The following is a 23,848-nucleotide window of genomic DNA, read 5'->3' as shown; positions in this document are numbered from 1 at the left end:
TCGTCAGAAACAAATGCAATTCATTTTCATTGTCACATAATTTCACCAAATCAATAATAGTCACCGGGTTTGCAGCGGCAAATTAAACATGAGAGGGATGAGAAGACGCCATATTAACTGTTTAAATTCTGTGCTAGAATGGTCGAGCTGGGTAAGGTCCCTGGGTTGGGTAAGGTCAGGGTCGAACTACTTACCTGTGCAGATGGATTTCTCCTGTCATCCTTCCTCTTCCAGTGGGCAGAGGAACAGTGAACGAGCCATCACATGCTGGACAGGCATGCATGCAGGTGATCGAGGTGACTGAGTATCCTATCTATAATCTAGCTCCATTTGGAATAGTAGATGCAAATCCTTCCTTCTCTCTAGCAAGGGAAGAGAGGGACTGACTATGAACAAACCAGTTAGTTATTCTTAGCTTTATAGTCTCTGACACTGTGGATTCATCCAAACCTTTTTGAATCAAGGATACTATGTTCCATTAATTTGAAATGCCCAAAAGTCTGGCAATTGAACATCTCTCTTGTTCAATAGATCAGAAGTATGGTCTCCTTCCTTTGCTCTTTCATGACCAGAAAGAGAGTACCCTGGGGAGCCGAACTATCAGTCAGTTCAGAGATTTACTCAGAATCCTCCCTCCAAAAGCAAATCTCCCATATGTAAAGACCAAGGGTTTGTATTTTGTGTAGGAACAAATAAAAAATTTTCAAAGTAATTTGTATTTTTCCTAACATGCAAACCTGAGGTCTTTACATAAAGGGCCCATCTCTTACCACCCCTCATTCTCTTACGTGGGCCAAAAGGTAAACTGCGCAGAATTGAATGCGCACCGACTTGGTGGGCAGTGCTTCCACCCTTAGCATCAGTAGCTATTACCATAACCACCTTGCAAAAGTTTAACAGCCGGTTCCCCAGCTCACTGAAAGTTAATCCCAAATGTAAAGACCTCAGGTTTGTATGTTAAAAAAAATACAAATTACTTTAAAAATCTGTCATTTTTGTATTAAGTGTAAACTGCTTGTTTTATTTTACTGAAAGGATGTGTTTTATTAATTTTTAATCTCTATTAACCACATATAAATATTCTTTATTTCTCAAAGGGGAAAAGTATGGCACAAATTATACCTCCCTCTGATATTTTCAGGATGAAATTGTGGACCTTCTGGATGCATCAGCTGGTAAAGCAATGGTTTCAAAGCGACCGATCCTCAAAGCATCAAACACTAAGAGGCTTGAAAATGGCAAGGAAGACTCAGGCTTCAAAGTTGACTCAAAAACTGGTAAACTCATCATTACAGAAGAAAATGATACAAAGGAAAGTACTTCAAGTAAGTGATTACTGTCCATTTCATATTCAAATGTTCAGCAAAATGTTTGATTCAATTTTGTTTTTTTCTTTCTTGAATTTTCAGAAATGTTAAAAGGAGAACTTTAAGAATTCTACATTCAGTAGCGGAAAGAATGTACTGGCACCTCAATTTAACTGACAGTTAGGGGTGTCTGACCTCCTGACAAGTAACAAAATTATTTAGTAACAGACCCAAGACCTGGTAATGTAGGCAATCATGTGAAAACTCTCATTTTGCCTTCCTTCTCTTGTTATGTATCATTATGCTATTATAAATTTAGAGGAAGGTCCTGTGATGTGTTAAATACAGTCATGGATAATATACAGGTATTCCCCTACTTATGATGGGGTTAGGTTCCAAAAAACCCATCGTTTGTTGAAAAAATCGTAACTCGAATATGGCCTAGCCTACACTAGGGTAATCAGTACCATCTATACATATATGGTAGCCTAGCCTACACTACACAGTATACTTTATACATATATGGTATAGTGTCAGCTAATTCTGCAGGTTCAATGCAGATTGACATGATAAGTCAGTATAAAGAGAAACTAAATAACAAACAAGGCCTAGCCTGCACTTTCGTATATCATATACGGTAGCCTAGCCTACTTTATACTGTATTCTATTTTCACATAACAATGTATTATACAAACATCAAAATAACGAATGTGCATCTTTTCCATGGATCTTTTAAAAAGTTATGCTTTACTACACTGTATCCAATCGTAAATATTCTTATATTGCTTTTGCATTATAAATTCCGATCATAGCGATCAAATGTTTTGGTTTGGAATCGATCAAGCGGTCTTTAATTTTCGCCGCATTTAACTCAGTTCAGAGGCCATTTCTTGCTTCTAGTTAGCGTAAATGAATCTCCTAGATACTTTATTTATAAGGGACATATATATTTTTTGTCATACAAAGTGTTTTTAAGTCGAAATATAACTTAAATATGTCTCGTTGTGAAATTAATTTAGCCATTTTTTCCGTAATAGATGACGTTGGTGGCTGGCCGTTTGTTTTGTGTAAAAAAAAAAAAAATCAAGATTTCGTTCGCTATTTTCTCTTGATTTCATCATCATCATACTACGAGCTTTTCATATTTATCTTTTATCGGCATGAAAACAGCAGTAATGTGTGTTCTTTCATGCCCAGTAGTTTTGATTGAAATACTTTTCAATTTTATTTGCTGTCGAGTTTCATCCATGTTGCCAATGCAGATAATTTATAGTCATTAGCAGCTTGAACATTCTTTTCTCAGCTTCAACTCCAACTTGCAGTTTAAATTTACTGTAGCAGTATATTTCCTTGCCGATCTTTTCTCCAAAACGGATAAGGGTAGTGTAAAAACATACCAGTACTTAACGTCATTTTTAACATAACTACGATAATTGTTTAAGCGTACGATGGTTGAAATACAAGCAAAACAGTTGTTATCCGATTCGGTTATTAGCAAAACAACAGAGTCTCGTTAGGTTGTTTATGGCTGTACACATTTTCGCAAGAGTATAAGGTTACTAACAATACTTTTATCATTCTCTTACTTTTTTAACTAGAAGATGGAATAAAGAGATGGAGAAAAAGAAGTTGGTCTATTGTAAGTTGGTCTCTCTTGCTGCCTGATTCTACGGCAACTGTAGTGTATGCTGTTGCCTGTGCCTGCTCGAAATTTAAAAATATTTTCTAAATATTGTTGTACCGGTATTAATTGCTAACTCCATCGTAAACTCGAATTATCGTCACGCGTGCACTACCTGTATTTACAAACGCACAAAAAGTTGCAAACGAACACTGGCCTATTTTAACTTCCGAGATAACGAGAGCAAGTGAGGTCAGCTCATTGAATTAATGTACCTATTCCAGCCTCTCGGGCCAACATATCATACACCGTACGCTGCCTGATTGTACGTTGTTGCCTGCGCCAGTCGCCTGCAAAATTTAAAAATACATATTTTTTTTCAAAATATTGTCGTATCGATATTAATTGCTAACCCCATCGTAAAAGCAAATTATCGTAAGTCGAATTATCGTAACTCGACACTACCTGTAATGAAAACTACCACATGTACTGCATATGTGTACTTATTAATTTTATGCTGAACAAGTAGCTATAGTTTTTACTGCATTATGATACTTTTATGTTAAAAGTTTAATTAATATTTCATCTAAGTCTGTGTTGTGTGCAGTGCTTGTAAAGATAATTTACAAGCACTGTTATTTATTTTGGATGGCATATGAAAATTTATTTAGTCCCAACATCATCCGAAATACATTGATAGCTTGACATTAGAGCTCAGGCTATTGTATATCATTGGTTGAAACTTTGACTAAGTAAATATGTGTTTACTTGTATGTTGGTCTGTTTACTACCACTTTATGCCTCGTTATGCACTAGGTAGTTTATTACAAGTTGTGATACAGTTAATATCCCTTAATAAAGTGTGATTAACCCTTAAAGGCCAAGCCTCTATTTACAAAAGTGTCTGCCGTATACCGGCGGGGTTTGAGAGTTAGCGCCGAAGTGGAAAGAAAGGTTTTTTTTTTTTAAATCACAGCATGCTTGGTTTTTAAGATTAAGAGTTCATTTTTGGCTCCTTTTTTTCTCATTGCCTAAAGTTTAATATGCAACCATCAGAAATGAAAAAAAATATCATATATAAATATTGGAATACATGACCGTGAAAAAAAAATTTTCATATATAATTGTATACAAATCGTGCTGTGAGGAAACCGGTTAAAGCTAATGAGTTTTTTTTTTTTTTTTCATTGTATTGTACACTAAATTGCGATGATTGTGGTATATAACAAATTGTAAAATGATCAAAGCAACACAGATAAAATAGTATCACAAAATGATGCATGAATTCGTAACCCGTGGACGTAAAAAAAAGTTTTTTTTTTTTCAAAAATTCACCATAAATCGAAATATTGTGCTAGAGACTTCTCCTTTGTTGCAAATTTGCAAAATGAAGGTAAATGATTGAATATTACTAGAATGTAAAAGTTTTAGCTTACAATTGCAGTTTTTGACCATTTCGGTCGAGTCAAAGTTGACCAAAGGTTGAAATTTTGGCACTTATCATGATTTATATGAAAATATTTCAAAACTGATAAAAGCTACAACCATGAGTTATTTTTTGTTGTATTCTACATGAAATTGCACACATTTTCATATATAAAACTTTATGTAACGGCTAATAGAAAACGGTGCAAAAATTACAGCAAAGAGACTAAAGAATTTCTGAGACTTTCAGCAGAGTTAGCGCTTGTGGATGTAAGGAAAAAGTTTTTAAAAAATTCACCATAAATCGAAGTATTGTGCTAGAGACTTCCCGTTTGTTGCAAAATGAAGGTAAATTATTGAATATTACTAGAATGTAAGAGGTTTAGCGTACAATTGCATTTTTCAACCATTTCAGTCGAGTCAAAGTTGACCGAAGGTTGAAATTTTGGCACTTATCGTGATTTATATGAAAATATGTCAAAATTGATAAAAGCTACAACCATGAGTTATTTTTTGTTGTATTCTACATAAAATTGCCACATTTTCATATATAAAACTTTATGTAATGGCTAATAGTAAACGGTGCAAAAAGTACGACAAAGCGACTAAAGCATTTCTGAGATTGTAAGAGCCTGACGCCGTCTCTTCCAAACACGTGTGTGTTCGTGTGTACGTCGTCCATCAGGGTGGCGAGATGTTTGGCGTCTTCACAAACAGAAACATACACACAGTTTGATATAGAAGATTCGTTGGAACATTATGACCGCGTTCCTTTAGAGAAAGAAAACGAGATGCTCTTGTTGTCTTGTCCACTCCGATGGACGACGAACACATGAACACACGTGTTTGGAAGAGACGCCGTCAGGCTCTTACAAGAATTTCAGCAGAGTTAGAGCGGACGTAAGGAAAAATTTTTTTTTCAAAAAATTCACCATAAATCAAAATATTGTGCTAGAGACTTCCAATTTGTTGCAAAATGAAGGTAAATGATTGAATATTGCTAGAATGTAAGAGTTTTAGCTTACAGTTGCATTTTTCGACCATTTCAGTTGAGTCAAAGTTGACCGAAGGTTGAAATTTTGGCACTTATCGTGATTTATATGAAAATATGTCAAAATTGATAAAATCTACAACCATGAGTTGTTTTTTGTTGTATTCTACATGAAATTGTGCACATTTTCATATATAAAACTATGTAACGGCTAGTAGAAAACGGTGCTAAAATTACGACAAAGTGACTAAAGAATTTCTGAGATTTTCAGCAGAGTAAGCGTGCGCGGAAGTAAGGAAAAAGTTTTTTTAAAAATTCACCATAAATCGAAATATTGTACTAGAGACTTCTCGTTTGTTGCAAAATGAAGGTAAATGATTGAATATTACTAGAATGTAAGAGTTTTAGCTTACAATTGCATTTTTCGACCATTTCGGTCAAGTCAAAGTTGACCAAAGGTTTAAATTTTGGCACTTATTGCGATTTATATGAAAATAGGTCAAAATTGGTAAAAGCTACAACCATAAGTAATTTTTTGTTGTAATCTACATGAAATTGCACACATTTTCATATATAAAACTTTTTGTAACAACTAATAGAAAACGGTGCAAAAATTACGACAAAGTGACTAAAGAATTTCTGAGATTTTCAGCAGAGTATATCGCTGACATAAGGAAAAAGTTTTTTCAAAAATTCACCATAAATCGAAATATTGTGCTAGAGACTTCTTGTTTGTTGCGAAATGAAGGTAAATGATTGAATATTACTAGAATGTAAGAGTTTTAGCTTACAATTGCATTTTTCGACCATTTCGGTCGAGTCTAAGTTGACCAAAGGTTGAAATTTTGGCACTTATCGTGATTTATATGAAAATATTTCAAAACTGATAAAAGCTACAACCATAAGTTATTTTTTGTTGTATTCTGCATGAAATTGCACACATTTTCATATATAAAACTTTATGTAACGGCTAATAGAAAACGGTGCAAAAATTACGACAAAGTGACTAAAGAATTTCTGAGATTTTCAGCAAGAGTTAGCGCACGCGGACATAAGGAAAAAGTTTTTTTCAAAAATTCACCATAAATTGAAATATTGTGCTAGAGACTTCTCGTTTGTTGCAAAATGAAGGTAAATGATTGAATATTACTAGAATGTAAGAGTTTTAGCTTACAATTGCATTTTTCGACCATTTCGGTGGAGTCAAAGTTGACCGAAGGTTGAAATTTTGGCACTTAACGTGATTTATATGAAAATATGTCAAAATTGATAAAAGCTACAACCATGAGTTATTTTTTGTTGTATTCTACATAAAATTGCACACATTTTCATATATAAAACTATGTAACGGCTAGTAAAAAATGGTGCTAAAATTACGACAAAGTGACTAAAGAATTTCTGAGATTTTCAGCAGAGTTAGCTGATGCTTTCTTTTGGGATAAGAAAGAAATTCGCGCATGCGCAGCTGGGTCACACTTGGAAACAAAACAACAGTGTGGTCCGTGAACTCCCAGCATCCCTCAAGGCGCGTGATTTAAAATGTTTTGCAAACGAGGCCTATGAGTATTTTTCCCCGAATATTTAAAAAAACTTTTTGTAGTCGACGTATTTTACATCCACTCGGTACCCGACAGACAACTTTTGTTGACGTAAAATACGTCCAGTCGGCGTTAAAGGGTTAATATAATTATGTGTATCAGCAAACAAAAGTTTACCAAGGCTTTAAACACTGATATACCTTTGCCTAAGCTAAAGAAGCTTACCATGTGTTTTGGACTGTGTAAGAAGCTTGAAAATTTTTGTAAGCTGTTAGCATGTAAATAACAATTTATGTGATATATCTTGATCAAGTCCTTTACACAAACAAAGATTTGGATTAGATACTGATTATATTTTGAAAGTGGAAATACCAAAATGCAAGTACAGGCAGTCACTGGTTATCGGCGATCTGGTTTTTTGGTGCTTGTCTAGCAACGAAAATTGGCAATTTTCGGCACCGATAATCGCATATTGGCACTGATACATACCTAACAGAGGCGCCAGTGACCGAAAATCGGTGATTTTCGCTTATTGTCACACTGTCAGAACGGAACCTCTGCCAGTAACCAGGGACTGCTTGTACAAGAAAGCGTTAGCTGCTCACTTGGTATAAAACAGTAACCAAAAGCACTTCCCACACTCATATGCACTGCACATCCCTCATGCCTGCAGGTATTGTTGCATTCTTTACCATAGTCAGAAGCTTCCAAGACAGAATTGTCACTATTGATCCCAAAATAGAAAAGGAATCATTATGATATAATTTTTTTTAATGATGATATAATGAACAAGGTTAAATATTGTTTAAATCTACCTCATTCCAACAGTTGTTACCTTAAAAAAAGATTTTACATAGAATTTGAATTCCACCCACGCCAAATTTAATAGATATTTTGCTTCACATTGTTCTTCATTTAAGGAAAAGGAAAAAAGTTTACAATCAAAATATCGTGCATGTATAAATTGTCAAGCAGTCGCAAACATGTTGATAGGCATAGTAACTCTTCAGAAATTAGATATAAAATTCTAATATTTTATATCCAATTTTATAATCATATTACATTATTGTGACACTCAAATATATATTTTTGTACCTAATAAACTAACATTTTAATGCATAAACTATCCACTTAACATTGAAATGGACAATGTTAAGCTTAGGCCAGAGTCAGTAAGGATAATAGGGTTTAGGCAGAGTAATGCCTTCTAAAAATGTTGATAAGGTATCATTTGAAAATTTTATTTTGTTCTCATGTATTTTAATAACATAAGAATAAGAGAACTTGATTTATCTGTAGTTATCTCTTTGTGATATCAGCACTTTCTTTATTTCCATTTAAACACAAGGGAGTTATTGATATCTAGGTAGGGCAACTCAAAGTAAAATTGCCAATTTACAGTTGGAATGGATTAGGAGATAACAGTTTTGTAGCAATTTGTTGTTCAATAAAAACAGAGAACAAAATTGTGTACAAGTGTTTGCAAAACAGTTTTTCAAGTAACACGTGATGCATTAGGATTTGTTTATTTGGGCATTAAACTTCCCAAAATGTCTCTAACTAATTTTGCATAATACAGTTACATCTCAGCTTAACAAACAGGTTGGAGGTCTGCCCCTCACGGTAAGTAATGAAATCTGCCAAGTAGCAAAGATTGGTAAAGTCTAAATATTTATTCCCTTATTCAGTTTCATAGATATATATCTGTAAAATTAATTGCTTCTAAAAATACATACAATATAGTACTGGACAGTTTAACTTAACAAAAACATGTTGATTGCTATAGTTCTACCTACTTAATGTACTTACAAGATATGTAAAATAAATAAAAATCATGCCAAATAAAAAAAAAAAAACTTACATAAAAAAAATTGCAAACATCCCTGTATTAATGTAAGTTACAAGATAATATGCAATTACTTAGGTCTCCCCCTCCCTCCACCCTTCTATCTCTCTCTCTCTCTCTCTCTCTGATACAGTATTTTTATTGCCATTCATTTAATGCAGTACAGAATTGTTCCTAATACAGTTTGACATACTGTACATATATTTTTCAGTGTGTGTGTGTGTGTGCATGAGCATATGCACAGCGTTTGAAAAGTACGCACTTACTGTATATTTACTTACCTTTCTCTCTCTCATGCACAGTAAACTTTTTTTTTTGTAAAGAATAAGAGTGAGAGAGAAACAAAGAAATTAACAAAGTGCAGGCTGCAAAATGCTTTGGACATGCAAAAAATGAAATCCAAAACTGATGAATCACAGTTTTACTTCATTTAAAATTTGCTTCTATAGGTAAAGATAAGCCGCATTTTTATGCTAAGCTTGATTTATTTGCAAAAAATGTATCTTTGAATTATGCTTTATTTAGCAACAAATAGTAATGATGTCAGTAAAACTCGTCAGGTGATTTTGAAAATGTAAACATTACCAGAAAGCAAATAGCACAAGACCGTAATTTTTATATTTTATATGGTAAGATGAGATTCTAATACTGTATGTTCTATATAATTGGATAAAGTTTTATCAAAATTTTTAATTTTAGATACAACAGTATTATATTTGGGTTTTGCAAATGGATACTGTTAGAATTTCGGAGCACATTCTCAAACAGTGAAACAAATTCATTTTAATAAAATTCATATAAGAACTGTTTGTATAGATTTTATTAACAATGATTTGCTGTATTGTGATTGTTCTGAAATACAAGTACAGAACATAATAGAATTATACTTTATATAACCAAACATCTCAAAATTTTACTTTGTTAAATTTATGCTTATAAAGTAATTTTTTTAATGTTCAGCAGGCACTTTACATTATGTAACTATATTATACACTCTAGTTAGAACTTTTAGCACATACTGTATTTTACATGCAAAACCAAAAACTGCAGTTTGTCGTCATTCAGGGGTACTAATCTTAGACGGACTGCTCCTCCGATGTGGCCTTCATCTGCTTTGTGGCTTCTCGTCTCCCTTCTGATGTTTCATCATCCAGTACCCTTCACTTTGGTTGCCCTTTTGTCATATATATATGAAATAAACTTGTATTATCACAATTTTTTTAGAATATATGATTGTTCCTGCTCTTACACTTAGTAATTTCTGCTTTGGTAAGATTCGTCTGCTCCTGTGACGTCACAGATGGGATTGTGACATCATGGCTAGTTCTTATGACATCATAAACCGATTCCTCCAACATAGTTTCAATCGATCGACTCTGCCTTTCAAGAGAAGTACGACCCATCTTCTGCTATCGCAGACGTTGGGGGTTTTTGGGAATTCTTTGCTGTTTCTTCACACGTACGTGTACTGTGGTGAGGCCCTTCAGTTCAGAAGTAGAAGAAGAGAATTCTTTCGCCATCATCATCATCATCACCTTCTGTCGGTGCTCTCCCTCATCAACAGACTGGGATTTCTTCGTGTCGTGGGTCTCCTCTCTCCGGAACCCTGCCACACAGAGCACCAGGTGCACAGTTTCCTCGTATTCAACAATTTAAAAAGATAACCTGTGTCACCTATACTAGTTCCGGGGAATATTCCCCGAACTAGTATCTTTTCCGCCCGTGTTTCTACGGACACTCGGGTAGAGGGATCAACTGACGTTCGTCCTGTATGTGACTCTGTAGCTCCTTCCGAGTTCTTTGGTTTCTCCGGAAATCCAAGACTCGGAGGATGCTTGTCTCAAGTGTTCAGCTTTGGCCAGGGGGTTCAGCTCAAGCGGGGCACTGGGTTTTCTTTGGAACTCCAAGCCAATGATTCTCCCCAAGTGGTTCAAGATAGAAGCAGCAATGGAGATTCTAGCAGAGAGTTGATGCACTTTCTTCATTGGACGTAGGAGATTCTGGACGATTGGGGGATGTTTCCAGTATAGGCTTTGTTGCCTTGGCCCTCGCATGTTTGTGACTTAGTTCCCGTAGCTCCAAATATCCACAGACATGACCAGGTTCAGCGTTCGTCTTCCCGTGTTCAAGAACATCCAGCCAAGAAATGATGCGCATTCCTTTGATGTACATGAGGGATTCTGCATGGCCATGGACGTGTTTCCACCCTGGGACTGTTGTCGACTCGATGTTCAGTGACCGTGACATAGTCACCGAATTTCCACGCTCTTCCAGAAGGCACTCTGATCTTCATTCAAGCTTTCTCGACCGTGTCCTGTTGCACATACATGCAGTTGGTTCATACCACTCGGTTGTCTCACACATTCAGATGTGACAGCATGAATGTACAGCTGTATATCAGCACACAGCCATCGCACAGGGAGTGTGGAAATTGTCTCAAGATAGTGTGTCCGGGAACAGACCATCGACCTCACTCAAGTGAAGGTTGAGAAGAGAATGGGATGGCCTGCGGCCATGCCACGTTGAAGCACCGTTTCCCATCCGTTCACTGCCTCGTTCATTCTGTCAAGCAAAGAGCATTGATATAACTTCATTGGACATCTAGAATGGAGCCAAATCACGGCCATGGCCATGTCAGTCATGACCACGCCCGTCAGCAACAACCAAGTAACATTCGAGGGCTGAGGCACTTCCATGTGGCTTTGTCCATGGTCGTGACTTTATCTAGTCCATCCGTGGACGTGACTCTTAACATGTCCACAGATGTGACTCTTTACACATCCATGGACGTGACTCTTAATAAGTTCGTAGACATAACTCCTCATGATTCCGAGGACATGACTCGTCAAGAGCGGGGGATGATGGAAGCCCTTTGTGTGAGAAGAGGTCTTCTGTTTCCAGTCAGGACGTCTCTCTCTCTCTCTCTCTCTCTCTCTCTCTCTCTCTCTCTCTCTCTCTCTCTCTCTCTCTCTCTCTCTCTCTCTCTCTCTCTCTCTGTTAAGCTCATTCTGGAGCCCCCACCCCAGAATGAGCCTAACAGGTTAAGAAGTGTCTCTCTCTCTCTCTCTCTCTCTCTCTCTCTCTCTCTCTCTCTCTCTCTCTCTCTCTCTCTCTCTCTCTCTCTCTCTCTCTCTCTCTCATATGTTGTTTACCTTCACCATAGGAAATGGAGGATTTGAAGAATAAGTTTTTCTTTCCTGTTATGAAGTGGTTATTGATTTCATTCATGAGATCAATAATATTCATAAATAAATCCCCACTTGTGATCGCTCCTACTGCTGTTGAAGCTCTTCTAAGCTCAAGAAATGATTCAACATACCCCTGGATTTTCTTGGCTGAGGACAAATGAGGAAGTATCTCCTGTTCCTCAAGAACTTGATGGGATTAGGCTTGGGAGCTCACTTAGCCTAGCCTAAGTAGTTGAGTCCTTAGCCTAGCCTACATGACATCAGAGGAATAAGTTCCTCTCCGATATTTGAAAAGAACTTGTCTGTTCATAGGATTTTGAATGCTGGTTCTTGGCTTGGTCAGACCACTTTCACTTCCTTCTACCTGAAGAACTTTGCCCACAGGTCCTTGGAAACTTTTTCCTTGGATCCGGTGATGGCTGCTCAACAAAATGTAGCTCATCCAGTTTTCCTGGCGGGACAGTTTGTATCTTGTCTAAGATGATAGTGTGGAAGAGGGAATGAGTGAGATGTCTGGTCTCTTTTCTTTCCCTTTTTCCTTTCTTCTCTACCTAGACACTTGAAGAATGACGCATCATATGCTGGAACTGGCTTGATGCAGGGGAGTTGTTGCAGCATGCTATTACAGTATTTATATGTTCCATACAGCATACCAATATGCTTCTAAGTAGCCTTTACTTCTCTCTCCAGCAAGGGAAGTGAGGAGCGGTGACAAACCCATTGCATGTGGCAGATATGGTTTGTTACTTGAACAGATATTATTCTCTTTGACTTCCATATATGCAGTGAATAAAGTTGGGGGGGTGTCCTATCATCGTAGGGCAACTCCTCTTTTGAGTAGCTTACTGATATCATCATAAGGACCTCCTCATAGCATGTCTCTTCTGTTGACGATGCACATTCCATTGACAGTACTAGGACATCTCTGTCAACGGTGCGTAGTCTGTTGACAGTAGATGGATGGATGTATGATATTTAGGGCAAAAGCCCAGGCACTGGGGCCAACAAGGCCATTCAGCGCCGTAATGGAAAGAAAATAAATTATGTTAAAGTTATGAATTCATGAAGGAAATGATTAATAAATAAAATGAAGTGATGTGACCAATAAATAAGGGTATGAAGTTTAATGAATGATGTACTATATACATAAAAAAATTAATGTCATTAAAATTCTAAGTGATGTAATAAATTAAATAAAATTAAATATCGTTAAAAATTTTAATACACTTTAAAAGAGATGATAGCAGAAATATCTGCTTTATCTCCCAAAATATCAGACAGGGATTTACCCTGAAAATATCTCTCTGGTTAAAATATCTGGGGCAGACCGCCAGAATGTGCTCCACTGTTAGTGTCTCATCACAGTAAGCACACTCTGGAGGGCTGCTTCCTTCAAAAATAAACTGATGGGTCAGAAATAAACTGTGCCCCCAATCCTTAATCTCGTTAAAATAACCTCTGTTCGCCTGTCAAGCTGGAATGACGAAGACCACGGTAGTACATTATCCCTAATATTTCTATATTTCTTATTATTGGCAAGAAGGAGAGAAGTCCACCTTTCTTGCCATTTACTTAAAAACATAAGATCTAATGGGACCTTTTAGATCTGTATGAGGCACTTTTCTAAAAGAGGTTTCTGATAAAATACTAGCAGCTTTAAAATTCCCTGTCTGCCATCTCGTTTCAGAATCCCCACGTGAGAAGGGACCCAACAGAAAGAGACTGATTTACGTTTAAAACAATATATACGAAAAAGCCATTCCTGAACTTTTTGAATTAATGGATGAAAGCTATTAAATTTTTTAATAGCTTCTAAGGTGCTTCTAGAGTCTGAGTATATGACAAAATTAGAGTCACTACTTTGAAAAACTAAATCTAGGGCAGACACTACGGCTGTTAATTCGGCAGTAAATATTGATGCAGAGTCAGGTAATTTAGCTGTGTGCGCTGTATCACCAAGGATAACAGTGCAACCAACACCACTATCTGACTTAGATCCATCTGTATAAATTTTGTAAAATTAGTATGGGTAACATCGTGCTCTAAGAATTTTCCCTAATCTCTTCTACAGTGCAGTCCTTTTTGTTAAACAGTTTCTTACATATTGATGCTTCTGGGATAAGCCATGGAGGATTTACAGGATATTCTACTTCCAGGACTTTCTAGGATTTAAGGTGATTATTCCTAACATCCTCATTCAGTCAATTTTGGAATGGTTTAGAAGCTCTTGTACCAGAAAAACTTTGAGAGTCTGTTTCCTTTAGTGCTTGAAAGGAGGGATTTTTGGAGCACTTTTCATTCTAGCCATGTATCGCAACCCTAGCTCTTGCCTTCTTAGATCAAGGGTAAATGATCTGTGTCGACATAAATGCTTTCAACAGGCGAAGTTCTAAAAGCCCCTGAGCATATTCTCAACCCCATGTTGTGTACAACATCCAGTTCCTTTAGCTTGGTTTTACAGGCTGAGGAATAAATCTGACAGCCATAGTCTAGCTTAGATCGACACAGAGAGTCATATAGCCTCAGAAGGGATTTCTTATCAGCCCCCCAACTAAATCCACAAACAACCTTTAAAATATTCATAGATTGTTTAACATTAAACTTTAGGGCATTTATGTGGCTAGCCCATGTTAATTTATGGTCAATAGTCATCCCCAGAAATTTAACTTCACTCTCGTAAGGAAGGCTGGACCCTTTTAAACTAAGTGTGGGAACCTCTTCCACATGCGGCACCTGGTGAATCTTACTGCAACTGTTTTGGAAGAGGAGAATTTGAAACCATTCTCATCAGCCCACTTAGTAATAGCATTAATAGACCTTTGCAAATGTTTACATACAGACAAGGAATCATATCCTGTGCAGTATATTGCAAGGTCATCGACAAAAGCGAGCATTTAACAGGGGTGAGATTTTTTCAATCACACTATTTATTGCCACTGAAAAAGTGTTACACTTAAAACGCTTCCTTGGGAACTCCTTCCTCCTGCATAAAAAGGTTGGGAGAAGGAGTTTCCCACTCTTACCTTAAAGTCTGTCTGATAAAAAGGAATATATAAACCTGACCATTCTTCCACATATGCCCATCTTGTGCAATTGTTTCATGATGCCAATTCTCCAGGTAGTGTCATATGCTTTCTCCAAGTCAAAAAATATGCCAATGGTCTGACACTTTTTGGCTAATCCTTGCTGGATTTGGTTGGTCAGCCTCAGCAAGGGATCAAGGGTGGAGAGGTTTTTTCTGAAACCAAATTGAAATGGCGATAGTAATCCTTTGGTCTCCAGGTGCCAAACCAGTCTAGTATTTATCATTTTCTCCATCAGCTTACATACACAGCTGGTAAGAGCTATTGGTCTATAGCTGGTGGCTTGGGAAGCATCTTTATTAGGCTTTTTAACAGGGACAATTATGGATATTTTCCAGTCCTTGGGTAAAATTCCAGTTTCCCATATTTTGTTTATAATCTTCAGTAAATATTTTTGGCATCATCTGGGAGGTGTTTCAGCATTTCATATATGATTGTATCCTCACCTGGAGCTGTGGATTCACTTGAGGAGAGCGCCTCACTAAGTTCTCTTAGGGAAAATTTGTAGTTGTATGGTTCAGATTTTCCCTGAATCAAACTTCAGACACATTTCAGAATTCCTAATTCTTTGAAATTCTGGAGAATAATTGTTAGGGCTGGAAACTTTAGAAAAAGTGTTTTCCTAGCTCATTGGCAACTTCAATGGGCTCTGTGATTAGAGTGTCATTTATTTTTAATGAGGGCAATGGTGACGCTACAAATTTTCCACTCAGTTTCCTTATTTTTGCACCACACCACTCTTAGTGGGGTCTTGGAGTTTATTCCATTAATATAGTAAAGCCAACATTCTCTTTTTGGCTTTCTTATAAAAGCGCCGCTGCTTTGGCTAAAGCACGTTTGTAGATTAATTTAGACTGAGGGAGGAGCCACTAGTTTTGTAACGTCTGTAGCATTTCCTAGTCACTTTTCTCAGAATACCACATGTCTTATTCCACCAGGGAACTGCAGGTCTACGAGGTTTGCCTTTTGTTTTTGGAATCGAGCTTTCAGCACTCTTCAAAGTAGATTCAATAAAGTAATCATAGGCATCTAGATGAGATTGAAAGGACTCAAACTCCTATCTAGATTGACACCCTTACTAAATTTATCCCAGTCTGCGTCCTCTACCTTCCACTTAGGTAAAACTTCAGATGGAGCATTCAGAGCATATTTCAAATGGATCGGGTAGTGATTACTTCCATTTAAATCTTCATTAACAGACCAATTAAAATCAAGGTGGATACTAGTTGAAGAAATACTAAGGTCCAGTGCAGAGAAATGATTATCGTGAATGTTGTGGAAAGTCACTGACCCATTATTATACAGGGTAACATCATTCGTGTCAATAAGGTCTTGATTAATTTCCCTTTACTATCTAAAACCGACTTCCCAAAAGGGGGTTGTGGGCATTAAAATCACCTAGCAGAAGTAAAGGAGCTGGAAGTTGGTCAATTAACGACTGAATATCTCCAATGTTAAAATCAAGGTCTGGTGGATGGTATAAGGAGCAGATTGTTACTCCTCTTTTCCAAAATGACTGAAATAGCGACAGCTTGTAGTGTTGTATTTAATTGTATTGTGGAGTGCTGTAGAGATTTATTAATAATAATTGCAGCCCCTCCATGGGCACGATCACCAATTGGGGATATGATTTAAATATTGAATAATTTAGTCCAGGATTATAAACAGAGTTGCCTAACATTGTTTCCTGTAGGCATATAATCCTGGATTGAATTCATGCATTAAAACTTTAAGGTCTTCTGTACGGGTTCTGAGACCTTTACAGTTCCACTGAAGAATATCGAGCAAGAATGCTAAGGTGGTAAAATGTGCTACTTCCCACTCCTTGGAGGAAGTACTGTTCCTAGGTGGAGTGGGAAATTCTCCTTTATAAGAGATTGCTTTCTTAATCCCTTTTCATCTGAATTGGTGTTCAGGGTCTTTGGTTGATCTTCATATTTTTTATTATGAACCTGATGTTCAGAATTATTGCTGTGGTTCTGTGCACCACTAATCCTATTTGTCTTAGGGCGGCAAGACTGAATTGAATTCAGATGTTTTTGTTCTGGAACTACTTTTGGAACCACCTTTCTAGGAGGAGAGATGTCTTCCAAAACACTGAACCCATTTGAAGTTTTTATTATAAAATTATCATTATTTGGGAACTATTTCTTGTGCGTTTCTTGGTAGTTGCAACCCAGTTTTATTATTATTTTTGTTTGTGGCTGTGGCGATTGATGGCTCTGAACTAGCTCTATCTAATTGGGATTGTTCCTTTAGCTTATTTTGGTTTGAAGTATTTTCAGAATATTTTCCTGAATTATTGGCTGATTTTGGCACCCTTATTTTTGGAGATGAATCGACAGCTGTGGATGTGGTGGAAGATAAATTTTCTGTGCTTTTGGAAGTACAATTTTTGCTATTGGACTTCAAAGCACTTGCCGACAAAGTTTCTCACCAGTTTGGAGATTTTCATTATTATTTATGGTTCGAAAATACCAGGTTTGTGATATCTTCTATCAGACACAGTTATTGGTGGCCTTACATTGTTGGAAGTTTTCATAAGTTTTATTACAGAAGCATACGTAGTGTTGGCACTTTTGTTTGCCCCCATTACCGTGACAGCTTTGCTTCACTAATGCTGATATGTTCATTATCTGCCACTGCCAACACTTCTTGTTCAAATTTATATCTGGGACAAGCCCTAGAGTTTGGTGTGTGATCACCCTTGCAAAGAAAACAGTATCGGGCTGCTTTGCAATCATCAGAATTATCGTGCTCTGCAGAGCACACAGGACATCTTTTATTGTTATCGCAAGAGTTTTGAATGTGGCCATATTCAAAGCATTTGCGACACTGTCTAGGACTTCTTTTTATATTTTTAACCTGCATCCTCTCATGGCCAACAATGATGGTATCAGGTAGGTAATTGGAGGAGAAGGTTAAAAGGATAGCTGCATCACCACCCAGTTTTTTTACATGAGATACGCAAGGAGGGCATCGATGGAGAATCTCTTCCTCTTTAAAAACATGCAAATCTTTTGAGTAAACTACTCCTTTCAGTGTATTAAAAAATCTGTGGGATGAAATAGATTCAATATTTCCACTTTCAGGAGGTTTAAAGTTAGCTAACAGAACTGCTTGAGTCTCATTTCCAGCTTTTATTAGAAGGTTCTTTCCATACCGTTTCAAATTTCCAATGGGAATGGAACCAACCTTGCTCTCAATGCAGTCAGCAGCTTTTATCAAATTTTTCCCTCCCTCCTTGTAGATAGCAACATGCCATAATGGGGGAGGAAGAGCTCTGGTACATGGGACTGGTCCATGTTCTTCAGCCTTTGGAACAAAGTCAAATGGCTCATCATTCAAGTTTTTCACTGAAAACACTTTCGTGCTGACAACTGAGTCACATAGAATGTGGCCATGGAGTCTTTGTTGTGCCTCACTAGCTTCCAAGGGAGAGGAAAATTTGATAAAAGCACAAAGTGACTGCTTATCTTTTTCTAGAATTAATTTAATTCTTTCCACTTTGCCGAATTGCTTCACTACACTGTATAAACATTCGTAATCTAATGATAAGTTTACATTAGTGCAATAAAGGACCCTATTATTTGAATCAAATCCACCAGATTTATTAACACCCTGGTGTCTCAGTGTTTGGTTCTGTCCAACAGCCAAGCCCATATCCATGTTCATGCCAGAAGTCGTTGCCAGTGCCGTTAAGTCGTCGGATCCAGGGGAGGGAGAACTAAAAGCCAAATCCATAAGTTTAAACCAGTCCACATGCAAATGGTCCAAAAAGTGCACACCCGACACTCAAGAGCCCCGCACAGACCCGACAGCATATCAAAAGGGCAAACTGGGCAGCTCTACTGCTCAGCTTCCCCACCCCAACACACTCCCAATGCCCGCGAAGAGACCCCAAGATGCCAAGCATGCACACATCAGACCACCACACACAAACTGGTTCATCCACCCACCCAAAACTGCTTGGTCATATCAAGAAAGTATCGTAGATCAGTCAGGTATTCGCATTCTCCACCAATGGCACAAGTGAGAGTTGACTCCCAACAGTCCACCCCATACCCTACCCTTTCAGGATAGCACCAGTACGCTTCCAGTGGCCCAGGTATAAGCCAATCCGCCTGCTGGGAGTTCTGCCCCCACTAATGGGGACTGACTCCCCACTCCAACCGTACTGGTGGGCTTCCGGACAAAAGCCAGGAGTCCCATCTCCAAGAACCAGCCCCCCCTGGATTCCGATGGGCTGATCCCCAGAGATGGTTCCGCCCTCAAGATAGCAGTGGGAAAAATCCCATCACCATCTCTTAGGTCCAAACTATCTCGGGTGGCGACTCAACCACCACAACTCCCACAATTAGCTTCGAATGCAAACCCCTTCCAAAAAACGATCCCTTCTCAGACTCACCTAAGCAGTAAAATTTTGTGAATGTGGAAATGTCCACGCCATTTAAACCAAAAACTATGTAGGATGATTCGTCAGGACCCGGGCCCAAAGGCCAGGGTCCCTTAGCCCCTCACCTCGTCAAGGCGTCCTACTCGAGGGGGTTGACAGTAGAGCGCTTAGCACGTTTCTACATAGAACATCTTATCATATGACATCCCCTGGGGTTATCCTATCATCATCTCAGTATACAGTGCTGCTGAATGGGGTTGCAGTAGCATGCTCAACACAGACGTCAGTCAGACACATTGCAGGATGAGGGGTGTATGTCAGACAAGTTCAGTCACTGGAGTATATACTCATGCATGGTTACAGGATTTCCACTTCTTTGGCAATGTGAAGTGGTTGAGCATGCCTACTTTTCCTTATCAGTTTCTTCTACCAGATTGGTTTTAATACCAATAATATGTGTACAAGAACTTTAATGTCCATGGAATTTTGAACAGTTATTTGTAGCTATACAAAACCACTTTCACTTCCGTTATTGATGAGATCTAACATGTCAAGTCTGTGACAGTGGCAGTACTCGGACAGACAGAAGTACTTTTGGTACAGTGACCAACAATGAATCAAAAGCAAGATAGCACTTTTTCGATGAAATCTTTGATGAAATCAAGGGATAGGACAGTTGATCTTGACTCCCGGTTCTCGCTCAACCTCGAAAGGAGATTGATCATACTCTTTCTTCTCTTGATTTCCTGTTGTTGGCTCTGTTCTCATCTGCTTTTTATACATATTCGAAGGTGATCAGTTAGATTGATCATTTTCCTTTGATGGTCCTGTGGCACCAAAGACAGTATGAATTCTGTGTCAACCCTACAGTCTAGTGTCCTTCAACCCAAGGCTAATGACTAGTTCATTAGCTTCAAGCTGCCCGAGAAACGATGTCAGAGGGATCCTTTCTCTAGCTAGGAAACTGATCAACCGAGCTTACCGTGAAACTTCCTACTGGTCATCAATACGTTTTGGGTAAGATCTCTAGAAGGCAGTCATCCATGTGTCTGTCACATTCAGAAAGGACATGTAGTTCGAGTGCTAAGATCGATTGCAATTGTGAAATTCACATCCATATCCACTTAACTTGGAATGTTGACCATAGGCAGAGGGATCATTTCTCTACCTTAGGGAATGATCTTCTGAACGTACCCTGCAATTTCCTGGTGGTCATCAGTACTTTTGAGGCAGCATCTCTACTGGCCAACAGTCATCCATCGATCTATGGCACTCAGGAAGAACCTGTCAGTCTGGTACTAGGATAAATTGTAATTGTGCTGTTCACATTCTTATCCTTTTACCTTGGGTTATTGCCCTCGGGTCCTTGGATCCTTGGTGGGTGCTCAGTAAGTCATGTAGTTTACCCAGCTCTTAATAACAGGTTGCATCTCGCCTAAGGTGTGCGGCTACAGGGAGAAGTTGTTGGCGAGACTGGCTTCCTACCTTCCTCCTGTTTTCCATCCTCTTCCAGTGGACATAGGAAGAGTGAACAAGCTGTCATGAGCTGGACTGGCGTGCATGCAGGTGATCTGCATGACTGAGTATCCTGTCTATAATCCATTTTTGTCTGGATTAATAGATGCATTTCCTACCTTCTCTCTAGTAAGGAGAGAGCAAGACTGACTATTGGCAAGCCAGTTGGTTATTTTTAGCTACATAGTCTTCAACATCATGGGTTCGTCCACACCTTTCAAGTCTTCGACATCATGGGTTCGTCCACACCTTTCAAATCAAGGGTTTTCATACTTCCCTTTGATTCTTAGTGCCTAGAAGTCTGGCAGTTCAACATCCCACATGTTCAACAGATCAGAGGTATGGTATCCTTCCTTTGCTCTTTCATGCCTAGGAAGAGAATACCAGGTGAGCCAAACTACCAGTCAGTTCAGAGAATTATTTGGAATCCTCCCTCCAATAGTAAGTCTCCATATGTAAAGACCAAGGGTTTGTATTCATGTAGGAACAAATGACAAATTTTTTATTAGTTTGTGTTTTTCCTAACATACAAACCTGAGGCCTTTACCTAAAAGGCACACCTCTTACCACCCCTTATTCTTTTACCTGGGCCAAAAGGTAAACAGAAGAGATTGAATGCATACCGGTTAGGTGGGTGGTACTTCTGCCCCTACCATACGTAACTGTTACCATAATCGCCGTGCAAAAGTTTAATGGCTGGACCTTTCAGCTTCGCCAAAAATTATCCATGTGTAAAGACCTCAGGTTTGTATGTTAGGGAAAAATAGAAGTTAATTAAAAATTTGTCATTTTTCCAGTGACTAGAATTTTCTGTAAACCTTTGAAAATGATTTATCACTACTACCTTAGGATGTATTTATTTGTATATTAAACTGTCCACAAATGTCACAATAATGAATTTTAGATAATTTATTAGAGTTTGTTGGATTCAAAGGACACCAGTCAGTTTTACACTTAAACTTTTGCATTTGTTTTGTAGATACATTGTTTTTATATATGAATGATTTAATTTTTTCATACGTAAAGTAACATTTATACTAAGAATGCTAGCATTTGTATGTAGGTTATTCATTCTTACTAAGAACTGCAGTAGTATAAATTTAAAAATTCTTCTTAAAGAAAACAAATGTTTGTCTGCACATGTAGTAAGTGAATTTTCATTCTCATCGATACATAACTTTGAAAATTAACTCCTTTAATGAGGCCTTTGAATAAAGTACTTCTTATAAATGAGCAAGATATTCAAAATTAAAAAAGACTTGGCAAATGTTTGATTACTATTCTAAAAAAAGTATAATACAGCATATGCACCTGAAGTGTAGCTCAAAAAAACACACCTGTGCTAGACTAGCTCAATTTGGTATGAAGTGCAGTCCCCTTACAAAACAGACAAACTAAATATTCAAGTAAATGAGAGAAAGGTACAGAGCAGGGCATGTTGGGTCAGTTACCCTGTAATTAAAGTCACACTTACTAGGTTGGACAGGCAAGTATTGGTCATGTTTGTTTCAGCATCCTCATATCTAGCTTACTTACCAGCTTATTCCATTAAGTAAGAAATCATATTTTTCCAGTTTGGATGTATTTGATAAGTTGAAGTCCCTTAATTGAGGTGCCAGTGTATGGAAAAGAGTGTAGTGCAATACTGCGATGGTAACAATCAGATTTCCTCATTACCATTAATTTAAAGTAGATATAATGGTGTAAATATCAAGGGACTATGCCTAAAATTGGTTCCTTTAAGGATAGTCGAAACTTATGGGATGATGTTTAAAGGAGTGATTAAGTTTTTTTAGCATAAGTAATATGGAACTAAGCTTTTTATATTTATAGAATTGATAGTCTGAAGACATCATTATTTGCAGTATGTTATTGTATCATCTATACAGAACTGCATATATTAGATGATGGTTGTGTAAACATGTAAAATTGATACTGCTACAATCCTTGAATTTTAAGCAAATGTCACTCAAGTTTTTGTCGAATTAACTTCTGGGTTGGACATTTAACATTCCTATTCCCTCATATCTTGTTTACTTTTAACTAGAATTCCTGTTAGGTCCATATCTTTCTCCAGTATTCAGGCTATTCAGGGTTTTGCAACATTTTATATTAACCACTTCTCTGTTTGGTAGCTTCTTTCCCTTCTCATTGTGCACTAGGACCAGTCACAATCTGTTTGCCAATGTCCATTAATTTTGAAAGTTCCCAAATTCCCTCTTAATATAGATGCACAAGACTGTAGACTAAGGAAGGGCATAATGTTACAAAGGTATTAGAACTGTCCTGCCATCTCCAGGGGCTAACCTTCTCCCTTCCTGCATAATGAGTACTTGTACATGCTAGGTACTAAAAATCCTTTGAACTTTGCTGCCCTAAAAACCTCCTGTAACACCATTAATTTTGAATTAAGACACTGTAGATGCATGACTGTTTTACTGATGCTTTTGTTCTTTGCTTACTTTTCTGTTGCCAGAAGCGCCTGGGACCTTTCTTTTTAGCAGTCTTGTCACAACTACTTACATTTTGTGATAAACTGTAAAGAATTTGTGTTATCCTCAATGGACAATGATGTGTGTTCTTTTTGTATATCTGTCACTGCATTGACTTTTTTTTTTTTAATACCATCTGCCTCTGCATTGACTATCTCATTATTTTGGTAAATCCCCCTTGAAAATCTGCTTTGACTTTTCTCTAGTTAAATTGTCACAGAGTTTGCATCTGTGGCTGGTCTTCCTAGCACATAAACGGAATTTTAATCTTGATGATAAGAAACCTTTCTTCCAATTCATCTTCATGCTCCCAGATCATGGTTATGTATTCCCACTATTTTTCACCGTGTAGCTTGTGGCATTACTTAGTTTGTAGTAATATAATAGTAGGTTATTTCAATTCCTCTGGTCCTGTCATCTTTTGTATATCAGCCAAATATTTTGGC

General features: G+C 37.6%; 1 protein-coding gene across 1 annotated transcript in view; it reads left to right on the top strand.

The window, feature by feature from the left end:
* LOC136840284 (RRP12-like protein) overlaps positions 1-23,848 on the top strand; it is a 186,946-nt gene that overhangs the window by 110,824 nt on the left and 52,274 nt on the right. Inside the window, exon 15 of the mRNA XM_067106960.1 lies at positions 1,142-1,325. Within this exon, the coding sequence (XP_066963061.1) occupies positions 1,142-1,325 (184 nt within the window). The remainder of the gene's footprint in view (positions 1-1,141; positions 1,326-23,848) is intronic.

The sequence above is a fragment of the Macrobrachium rosenbergii genome, chromosome 7 (assembly GCF_040412425.1).
Source record: "Macrobrachium rosenbergii isolate ZJJX-2024 chromosome 7, ASM4041242v1, whole genome shotgun sequence".
NCBI lineage: Eukaryota > Metazoa > Arthropoda > Malacostraca > Decapoda > Palaemonidae > Macrobrachium > Macrobrachium rosenbergii.
Note: the sequence above shows the minus strand (reverse complement) of the source record. Positions and strands in the feature narration are given on the sequence as shown.